Below are 11,830 nucleotides of genomic sequence, written 5' to 3'. Positions count from 1 at the left end.
GCTGTTTTGAAGGTTTCCCAGGCTTGTGTAGTGCTGCTACATATACCTCCATTGTAACTTGAATTTGGCGCCGTATGCAAATTAACCATCGCTAGCGTAACTTTGCTTGGCGAATTAATGCTAGCGCAACTTCGCAACCTTACGCTTCCCCTGAGCGCAACTTCGGATTTTAGTGAATTTGCGTAGCACTGGTGAAAATGCGCCCGACGAAGTGAAGCGGACGTTGGCGCAACAACGAATCTTAGTGAATGTCCCACTATGTCCTTGTCCATGAGGATTCCAAAGAGGGATGGAAGCAATTTCGTTCCCCGCTAGGATAACCTCTAGTATGGGGGGTCACGGGTTGGAGACCAAATAGATAGCCTGTCCGTATCACCCGCCCTGAGATTTCTATTGAAATACCCTAAATGCAAGGAGTAGGGTATTTACTCTCCTAGGAGATTAATTTGATAAATTAACACTTGCAAGCTGGTAAACTAAGTAAAAGACCTTTTAACTTTGACACATATCGTATATGTAGTTTTAAACGAAAATGTAGCTATATGCAGACAGCCATACTAGAAGATATATCTATAAAGAGGTTTCTCAAATTCAGGGTTGTCTCAGTCTTAACTTCATCTGTCCTGAAGTTGAAGTCCCTTAGGCTGAACTCAGCTACGTTCACCAATCTATTAAGTGCCGTCATCTGCAGATAATGTGTTTTAGGTCATGAGAAATCTTTCTAATGCCTATTGATGTCTGCACATATGTAGTTTAAGTTGGTTCTCTAGTCATAAGTTATGTTGTCATAATTTCAGTCAGACGTAGCAAGTGTCCTTAAGGAATTTTCTCAGGATCAAGACATCTCAATCCTATTCTTCATCTGTTTCTGAGTAATGATATGTTTGGATGAACCTAACCATGTTCTCTACTAAGTTGAATATCATAACCATCAGCTAGAATGTTCTGGGTCATGCAAGTCCTTCCTAGCGTTCCTTATTGTTCAAATAAGCCTTTTAGTCCTGTTCAATTGGTTCTTGAATCTCCGCTTCTGGGGAGGCAGGTGGAGGATCCTGGAGATAAGGAAGTGCATCTTCTATGTTGTTAGGGTGTCTAACAGTACACGTCAGACATTGTGCTGGTATGTGAGTTTAAAGGGGAACCCCCATCTATAGGGTATCTTTTTGTAGGAGTACCATGGTCTGAGGTCTTTCCTCTTCTGTAGGGTGGTTGAGGCTAGGTCAGCATAGATTTGTGGTATTATTCCTTCTAGTTCTATCTGATTTGTCCGAGATGCTTTCAGAATGGAGTCTTTGGTCTGAAAATAATGAAAGCGCACTATTACATCTCTAGGTGGCATATTAGGTTTAGGTCCAGCCTGTAGTGCTCTGTCTAGGAGAAGGAACCTGTCCTCAGTTCCAGGTATCACAGCCTTGAAGTATTAAGGGAGAAAAGTGTCCAAATGTACAGTTTCAGATATATCTCGAAGACGTCGATTATTTCTTCTAGTGCGGTTTTCCAAGTCCTCATTGGCGTCCTGAAGATCTCTTACTTGTGTTTGGAGGTCTTGGATCAGGATTTCCATATTAGAGGTTGTTTCTTGCACAGAGTCTTGGGTTTGTTCCAGTTGGAGGACTCTCTGATCTAGTTCCGTAATTTCTGTTCTGACTTCCGTAAGCGAATTACAAATTTCAGTTTGAATCTCATCTTTGAAGCAGAAGAGGAGAGATTTTAGTTTGTTTATATCTTTTTTGGTACATGGAGATTCCAACTCTTGTTCCATGGTTGAGTTGAGGTGTTTTGTAGCTTTTGCTGATGCACTTCTGCTCTTAAAAAAATGTGATGTTCCCTCAGAGGGATTATTTGCTTGTTCCCCTGTATGGGAGACGCTTGTAGGCCTTATGTATTGAATGGGTACTTGGCTTGGTGATCTTGTAGGTTCTGACTGTGCCTTGCCGGTTGTGCTGGTCTGTCCCCTTGTCTGTGGCTAAATTTTGTCTCTCCGAGATATCTCTCCTTAGCACAGTCCGTGTAATATTTACCGGTCAGGGAGTTGTGGCGCCACCCAAACCCTTTCACCTCATATGCGTCCGGTCCCTTGAGTGCAGCCTCGTGTTGGTCGCTAGCAGGCCCTCTTATCGCAAGGTCCTCGTGGAGCTCAGTGCCCGGTCTGGGGAAAAATTCTGAGGGCGCTCCAGAGTTCCGTTGCGGAGTCATATTTGCAGCACTCTGTCGACGTGCTCCGGCCTGCTCTCTCCATTCAGCGGGGGATCAATGAGCTCCGAATGGCGGATCCTCCAGAACACAAGCAGCTGGTCCACCACAATAGAAGCCTTCCGCTTCGGGATATCTCTCCTCTTCCTTGCCACGAGGCAAGCTCTGCTCTTAGGTGTGTTGGCAGACAGTCCTCTTCACCTCGTGGTTGTCGGTCACCGTGGCTGTGGCTCAGTGCCGATTGCAGGCATTCACTTGTTCTTGGTACCAGGGGATCCCGAGGAGACTTTTTAGAAGTTTAATTATTAAATGCTGGGTGCTAATGTAGGCTGTTGGTGTGCTATACTGAAGGAGCTGTTAGATTAGGCAGCCATCTCTTTCAGCTTCCAGGCCACGCCCCCTTTGACCCTTCTTCTGAACCAATTCTCCTCCCTGTCCAGAATGTAAACCTGACAGTCTTCAAATGTGTGTCCTTTTTCCTTTACATGTAGGTACACAGCCGAGTCCTTACCAGTGGAGCTGGCTCTCCTGTGCTGCGCCATACATTTGTGTAACAGTTGTTTTGTCCGGGCATTCCTCCCTGTACTGCACTTACACTTCAGCCACTAGGTTCTTTTTAAATGACTAAATAAACAGCAGTTGTTTTACTTTGAGGAAGGTGTGCCATTTCATTTTTTCAGTTTGGGATTATTGCAATTGAGGAGCTCTGCATGATTTTGGGCACACCAAATCCTCCGTAGTCCCTCCAGGACAATTTGTAAAGGATGAGTATGTCTTAGAGCAACATCTATCCCCTCATGGCCTGATCGTACCTGACTACTACTGCTGCTAGTTTGCATCAGGTGGTAAAGTGTAAGGTAGGAGAGGGTCTGGGAAGGGGAGAGTAATATACTGTACATCAGATCAGACATCACCCCACATAATCAGCTGCCTTACAGTTACGCCACAAACCCCTTTAGGTGTAAAAAAAAATTGAATTGGGGAAAGCTTAACCCCCACTTGACAGCAAGGCACAACATCAGATATTTTAGCATTTTGGACAGAGGCAGATTAATCTACTGTAACCTTGGAGGCTTAGTGGGTTTGTGACTGATTGGTGTAAGTGGGGTTATGTCAGTGGCAATCTGGTGCTTGTGTGACATATGAGAAGCATGTTTTGACTATATAAAATGAGTTTGTAGAGGAAGGTGTTGATGCCAACAGCAGTATAAACAGCAAACAAAAACTAAAAAAAAAACAAAAAAAACCTTTCACTAAAATTTCCTATATTCTTCTATTCTGTATGATCTTTCTTTCACATGCTTTAAATTTAGTCCCCACCTACCCTGTAACTCTGACTTCCCTTTCAGTAAATTACTGGGATTTACACTGCTTTGCTCTCCCAGTGGATTAAAATGGGGACAGGGTCTGCTATTTTTTTAGGGATGGTTCATTATATATATTGGCCTTATTGTGGGTCCGGATCAAATGGCTCTTTTGCCCCTGTATCCATGCCCTTTTACTTCACGTCATCCATTTTTATTGTCCTCTCATTATTTTCACTGCACTGCTGACTCCAACACACGCATCTTTAGCCAGAAGGAGGAGTGTGGCTGTGCTGAATGAACATTGTTCCTCACTGATAGTCCAAGGGGCACATTTCCGAAGCTCGAGTGAAGGATTAGAATGAAAAAAACTTTGAATTTCGAAGTTTTTTTTTTTGGGTACTTCGACCATCGAATAGGCTACTTTCGACTACGACTTTGAATCGAACGATTCGAACTAAAAATTGTTGGACTATTCGATAGTCTAAGTACTGTCGAAAAACTTTGACTACCTACTTTGCCACTTTTAACCTACAGAGCATCAAGGTTAGCTTATGGAAATTCCTTCGAATCGTTCGATTTTTCCTTCGATCGAAGTATTTGTGGTAAATCTTTCGACTTCGATATTTGAAGTCGAAGGATTTTACTTTGAGGGTCGAATATCGAAGGTTAATTAACCCTCGATATGACCAATAGTAAAAGTGTTTGTCCTCTTGTAGCACCTGCTAGTCCCCTTACTTCCTGCCTGGAATTTAGTCAAATGAAGTTAGTCACCACCCCATACACAACATGAACAGACTATAAAAAATGAAAAACAATAAAGGGTCCATTACTCCCATTCCTGCAAGTGCTGTTGCTTCATAAGTCTGAGTTCTCAGAAAGAGCTAGAGGAACAGGGGAGGCATGAGCAAGAAGAACTGGAAAGGCTAAAAATAGAGGCTAAACGGAACGCAGAAGAAGAAAGAATCTGCTTGGAATAGGAAGCAAGAAAGCAGCGTAAAAGGTGAAATCAAGGGGATGAAGCAGCTAAAATATCAGGTGAATAACAGAAGCATCTAGAGAGGAAGAAGAGAAGTGATGAAATCAGGAAGAGAGAGGCCTCAGTTATCATGAAAAGAAGATTCAAAGCCAGAGATTTCACCATCTTTAAATAAAGAATATGCTACAAAAGCAGAGGAAATTACAAAACAATAGGTCCAGGTTTCAGAAGACTGAAATGCAAGGAACCCAAACCCTGTCTATACACCGTCACTGTGTAAGAGACAAGTGTTATGGAGTTGTCCTTAATGAGAAAAGCTAAGACTTATTTATTATCCCTTCATCAGAAGTATAATAATAAAGTAATGTGAAAACCTTCTCCAATGTAATTGCTGTAAGCGTATTACCGGTTACCTTTCTGTAGACATGAATAACCGACAACTAGGTAAATATTTCATTCAAATAGTAGTCTGTTTAGTATAACCAATGTCCCCCCCCTTTGTCAGCCACAGTTTTTTTTGAGTTTTAGAGTTTTTTGAGCTTATAAAATAGGAAGGTATTCAATGTTTTTTCAACAATCTTATTCATTTGAGTATACTTAATATTCAGATTTTTTTTAATAAATAAGGTAACTTTTTTAATTCTGAATTTATTGGAATTATAAAAAAAACCCTCAAAATTACACAAATTTGAATTTTGAGAAGGCCTTGGACACATAAGCTTGTGGCCATAGGGGCTATACAGATTACAGTCCAGCACTGTTTATACACAAACAGGCAAGCTCTTATGTAATATTGTATAGTATTCATCAGTAATCTCCCATACAGAAGATTAACAGACTATACCAGACAACCGTCAACCATAACTCCCTTCAAGGCATGGAGAGCCGCTTGTAAAGTGATGCGTTCTTCCCCTCCAATTATCTCCCCATTCCTCCCACTGTGGATGAATAGCAACCTCACCCAACTTCGAGAGCTACAGGACTTTAAATACTGGCCGGCGAAAGGGGGTAAAAGTACTGGGAGACCTATTGACAGATAACCAGTTCCCTACCCTCCAGCAACTTAAAGGACGGGGCATCAAGATCTACAGCTTTATAGATACATGCAACTACGACATGCATTCCATTCGCAATTTTTGAGCCTGACAATACAATATGTCACACCCTCATTTGAACTGGTCCTCAGGAATTCACAATGAAGCAAACTGACCTCCAGACTTTACAAATCCCTACAAAAAACAGGCCCCTCGCCTTTTGATCTAGCTCTCCCCAAATGGCAATCCTTCCTACCGTCATTAACAGTTGAACTTTGGGAAGAAGCTACAGACTCCATCTATTCTGACCTGATTGCCTTGAAAGATAGACTCATTCAGCTCAAATTTCTACATCAAGTGTACATCACCCCAAGTAAACTTGAGAAAATGGGGAGAAACCCGGGAGCCATCTGTCCCAAGTGCGGAAGGGGAGAGGCGGCCTTTTTTCATATGACCTGGACTTGTTCAAAGATTTATGAATATTGGAAAGATATAGTGAAATATTTAGCAGACGAATTATCATTCCAAGGCCCCTGCACTCCGGAAGTTTGCCTCCTCGGCCTAGTGGATGACCTCTTGCCCCAAGAACCAGATCACTAAAACCAGATCACTAATCAGGGTACTGCTATTTTACGCAAAGAAGCTGTTGATGATAAAGTGGATGGCGGCCCAACCTCCCACAGTTCAGGCATGGCGAAACATGATCAACAAAACACTTCCATTGTTCAAGCTCACATACGAGGGAAGAGGGTGCCCGCAGAAATTCGAGAAGGTCTGGACCCCGTGGTTGGAGGCGAATCCAGAGGACCTAACAGTTTAGCCCAATTGGGGAGGGTTAAAGCCCAGAGTAGTGAAATTAAATGACCCCTCAAATCGTAGCGGTTATGCAAAGCGCCCACTGAGCTGCAAAGTTGAGCCTCTATTGCATAGCATTATTGTTAATATACGAGCAATTTTTCAGTCTTGCCTACACTAGAATGTGATGGTTCTTCTTTGTTGGTTCTATCCACTTGTATGTTAAAAGCAGAAATAAAATCTTTAAAAAAAAAAATATTGTATAGTATTGCCATTATTGTTTGTAATATTGCAATTCTCAATGTTTTCTATTTTAGGTTTTCTGAAATAATAAATTTAACCATAAATTCCTGAGTGTTGACAATATCATAAGCATACTTATGGAAAGATGTAGACAATGTTTCAAAAAAGATGTTTTTCAGTTTGTGATATACACACAATTGTTTTAATCTTTACTGCAAAAGGATTTTTAGACTATAATGGGGAAAAAAAGGACTGTTTATTAACAATGAATATTGATTTAACAAATGATCATTGGTTTGTATAGAATTGGGTTATAGTGTCTTGACTGCTCTCATGGATTTCCACTTGCCCTTCACTACCCCACATATCTTTCTGTACTCTAATTAAGTGTAGCTGTATGTATCAGACCTAGGAACAGTAATCCTTGTGACTCTTGCCCTTGGGGGTTTCTGTTTGGGTAAGAGAACCCCAATTTAACCATTTGTGGTCCTGAAATACAGACTCAGATTGACAATTTCATTTATTTAAAAGTGGATCAATATTGACAGACAAATGAAAACAAAAAAGTCCATGCTGATTTCAAAGGGTTACTGAGAGTATATTTGCATTCACTGCCTAGCAAAATGTAATTCATAGGTCTTGAGGGTTTACAGCAACAAAAGACTACAAAACAATATATTGCTCAGACATCCTTTTTATAACAATGTAAAAACAACTTAACTACAAGGCAATACTTCACTTATTCATTTGAAAAACTATCATTATTGCATAAAGCAATAAAACTGGTCTATGTATTAGTGAGAAACAAAATTCGTAATTTGTGATCACTTCGACAGGCTTCTGAAAGAATGTGGAGTTTTCAGTTTTCCAGTGTCATTTAAATATTTTACCAGGCTTGGTACATGTATTCCTGTGAAGTTAAAATAGCTCATGGTTAGTAATGCAAAAATTGTAATTAAAATTACAAATAGGCAAGTTGAGCAAATAGGCAAATCATGAGCAAAATATTTATGTATGCTTGTATGTATATCCTTATTTATAAGTGATATAATAATTTATTTTTAAGTAATTGAATATGCAGCACTGAACAATCTTACAATGTATATAATGTACATATAGGAAAAATGCAAATTATAATAAATATGTCTAAATATACAGAGATTAAGGGAATAGTGTTAAGAGACTCAGTAAGCACATTTTAAAGTTTACTGCATGACGGTGATTTTTTTTTTATTTATTTTGTCAACACCCTGTGAACTTCTGGGCAATAGTGACCAAATAGTGTCTCATTAAATACGACAAAATGTAAGGCATACCCCAGTGATTATAGTTACTTACCCGATACCCCTGGCTGGTGCTTCTGTTTGGTAAAAACCGCACCAGCCTGGGATATTTCTGAAGAAGCCCTTGCTTTTTACTCTACTGCGCCTGCTCCCGAAGAAAAGAAGATAGAGGAAGAAGATTGCACCGAAAGTTCTTCTACAGAAATACCCGGGGCCAGTGCAGTTTTCGAATATATATTTCACAAGACACCATTTGGTCGCTATTAACCAGGAGTTCCATCACAGGCATTGGCAATATTGACATGACTTTTTTTGTCTTTCTAAAATAATTGAGCTTTTCTTCTCACTTTCAGGTTATCTGATACATAATCCTACAAAGAACCTGCCTGTTGCAGTCACAAGTTATATCAGCCATATGACAACTCATAATGGGACCATATTTAAGGGAAACTAACCCTCCCAACAATTTTTAAGCCAAAGAGAACAGCCCCCTGTCCAACCCTACCATAGTGATTTAGGACATACACAGCTGTAAAACATGGTGGCTGTCATGTTTGGCAGGGTGTCATTAATTTTGTCATTGTTTTTGCAGATCTGCAAAAATATGGTTAGTTCTGAATGTAATAATTAATTCTTAGGTGCATAACCTTGATGCATGTACACTGGAAGCCAGAAGAAGACCAGCTTTGACAGCCCATGCAGAATGCCTCAGTTGGGAAATAGGGCCATTTTCGGGAGTCACTTCTCCCTTAACACTAGCTCTACTTCTCCAGTTATTGCAGGACCAATGCTAAAGGGTGCCCTAAGCAAGCCCCACAACCACAGTGAGGTGATGAGGCGGGAGGATGACAAGCAGGAGTAGCTATGGCAATGGTGACGAGTGGGACCCCAGATTCCTTTCAGGCTACTCCTGAGATCAAAGATTGGCCATATTAATTACAAATGCATTATTTAATAATCTAATAAAATTGACCCTCATATTTTATGCTTATTAAATGGCTTTGGGTTGGAAACAGACTTTACTGCTTTGGGCTATCCTAGGGCAGCCCCAGAAAAGTCTTCTTTAGACTTAAGATACATTTCAATAATATACATTAAAAAAAAAAATTAAAAAAAAAAAACACATTATGACATCACAGTTGTTACTGAATATCACAGAAACCTAAGCAATTATTTCACTACTATTTTTGCCTGTTCGCAAAACATTTACTTTACCTCTGAATGCTGGGTTTTTCGTAGCTATGGCATTCAATGTTGAAGTCACCTCAGAAACCTCCATATTTTTTATGCTTGCAAAAAACGCATTTGTGGCTTCATCCTTGGGCATATTCAACTCTGGTGGGAAAAAAGCTCTTGAAGAATTAACTGGTGGAGTGTCTTGCTGCATTTCATGTGGAAATGGTGCTCTGCGTTGAAAGGCACCATCTCTTTTAGCAGTAGCCATTTGGCTGGACCACTGGCTTTGTGACATGGGCGTTGACGATTGTGATTCATATATTGGTCGTGGGAATATTGGATACTGGACTAAATTGGATTCTGCACCTGTGGTAAATACACAAGCACTTGTAAGAATACACCATAATAAAACATTTTTCTTTAGAGAAGCTTACCCTTTAGCATAGCTTCAGTGTGAACTATATGTTGCTAAATGCAATGCATAATGCTACATTTCCCAAGACGCCCAACTCCTGATTTTGCCCATTCCCACACAGCTCATACTTCTTATCTTTCTATATAGTGAGCTCTTTTGGGCAGGGTCTCATTTACCTCTTGTATCGGTTATTGGTTGTTTTTGGATGCAAATCTGTATGTTAAATATATGCACCCATTTATTGTACAGCCCTAAACAATATGTCGTCGCTTTAGAAATGTTACCTCATTGGAGACTTGCTCGCAAGTGCTTGGTAAATAAGCATGAAGGGGCATGATTTTGTGTTCCAGGGATTCAAAAATGACTCATCTCTAATGAGATCTAAAAATGTTACATTACATTCTTCTTGTAAATCTTGTAGTATAAATCTTGTGGTAGAGTGACTAGGAAAAGGTGGAAAAAGGTCACTCTAGCCTTTAATTTCTCCCCAATGACTGAGATAGGCTCAGGGAAGGGAGTTGTTAAACAGGGAATCCGTTCTCTGTTTAAAGACCTTAGCAGCCAGGTACTCCATTCCCTAGTTCCATTCCGGAGATTGGAGCTCACCTTCCACAGGAAAGCTGTCCAGTGTAAAGGCTATTTAAAGGAAAACTATACCCCCCAAACAATGTAGGTCTCTATTAAAAGATACTGAGTAAAACAGCTCATGTGTAAAACCCTGCTTCATGTAAATGAACCATTATCATAATAATATACTTTTTAAATAGTATGTGCCATTGGGTAATCATAAATAGAAAATTGCCATTTTAAAAAATAAGGGCCGCCCCCTGAGATCTTACAATTCACTGTGCACACATACAAACCACATGTAAGGTCACATGAGCCAATTAACAGACAGAGTTATGTCTTTTGCTTCCTCACTTCTTCCTGTTACAGTTAGTGATGTAGTATTTCTGGTCAGGTGATCTCCCCAAAAAGTTACATGTGCAAGCTGCCAGTTTGCCACAATATACATTTCTATATTGATCTGTAGAAAGCCAATTGAGTGCAAACAAGCATCTAACACTACAGCATTTTTAAAGTTTACAAAGATGTATTTAAGGCTTTTCACATGTGTATTTGGAAAAAAAAAATCATTTTAGACGCAGACTAATGGCGAGTCGATGAGACACCAATTTATATAACTCTTGCTATTTTATATTATTTTGCTCATGTCCTATTTGGAGTTCTGTCGGGAGTCATAACAAGTAGAAATGCCATTAAACAAGTTTTAATTTTTATATAATTTTATATCATATTCTGAGAAATTAAAGAGGTGGTTCACATTCAAGTTAACTTTTATTATGTTTTTGAATAGCCAGTTCATAACTTTTAATTGGACTTTATTTTGTTATAGTTTTTGAAGTATTTACCTTCTTCTAACTGTTTTCAGCTTTAGAACGGGGGTCACTGACCCTGGAAGCTCATTAACTATTCCTGTATGAGGCTACAATTTCAGTGTTATTTTTTTCCTTTTTAAGCATCTCTTATTCATATCCCAATATCATTTACACCACTGCCTGTTTAGTAGGATAATTTGTACCCACAACCTACCTGCTGAAATTTTACACTGGAGAGCTGTTGAACAAAAAGCTAAATCACTAAAAAATGAAGACCAATTGCAAAATGTCCCAGAATTCCACTCTCTACATGCCACAATGTTTTTAAAGGTGAACTACCCCTTTAAAGTCCAGCATGCCTCATCCGCACACTGGCACAGACATGCTTGGTGCTGTACAAGTATGGGACCCATTTTCTAGAAAGCTTTGAATTATGCAAAGGCCATCTCGCATAGACTCCATTTTATCCAAATTTTTTAAAAATTATTTCCTTTTTCTCTGTAATAAAACATCTAATATATAATCAATTATATTGGAAGCAAAACTAGCCTATTGGATTTATTTGATGTTTATATCATTTTCTAGTAGACTTATGGCATGAAGACCCAGTTTACGGAAAAATCAGATATTCGGAAAACCCCAGATACTGAGCAATCTGGTTAGTAGGTCCAATACCTATAGCTATTAGCCAGAGCTGTAAACATTCATGTAACCAGACTGGCAGCCAGACCCTCAAATGTGAGATGTGGTACTTGCTGTATTTGTATTCCATTTCTGCACTAGATATACGATTGTTGGAAAAATCCACACTTCTTACTCTCTTCAAAAAACAATGCTCTGCCGCTAAGCCATTGTTACCTTGTGTGAGCTTACTAGCATTTCTATACTTTTACTATCGAAAATGTCGCTAAATGTTCGGCAAAACTCCTTTATGCGAGAACAGGGTTGCACAAAAAGTGAAACACACCTCTAATGAAGGCTCAGAAATTCACATTTCTTTCGTTTGCAGGAGGTATATGTGAAAGTGAC

General features: G+C 39.6%; 1 protein-coding gene across 1 annotated transcript in view; it reads right to left on the bottom strand.

Annotated features, from left to right (window-relative positions):
* Positions 1–7,055: 7,055 nt before the first annotated feature.
* The window catches only part of LOC108719027 (stress response protein NST1), a 47,674-nt gene continuing 42,899 nt past the window's right edge, over positions 7,056–11,830 (bottom strand). The window contains exons 21-22 of the mRNA XM_018267614.2: positions 9,047–9,373; positions 7,056–7,458 (exon numbers count right to left, since the gene is read on the bottom strand). Coding sequence (XP_018123103.1) covers positions 7,373–7,458; positions 9,047–9,373 — 413 coding nt within the window. The 3' untranslated portion in view covers positions 7,056–7,372. The remainder of the gene's footprint in view (positions 7,459–9,046; positions 9,374–11,830) is intronic.

The sequence above is a fragment of the Xenopus laevis genome, chromosome 6L, assembly GCF_017654675.1.
Source record: "Xenopus laevis strain J_2021 chromosome 6L, Xenopus_laevis_v10.1, whole genome shotgun sequence".
In the NCBI taxonomy this organism is placed as follows: Eukaryota; Metazoa; Chordata; class Amphibia; order Anura; family Pipidae; genus Xenopus; species Xenopus laevis.
The sequence above is the reverse complement of the archived record's forward strand: the minus strand, read 5'-3'. Positions and strand labels throughout refer to the sequence as shown.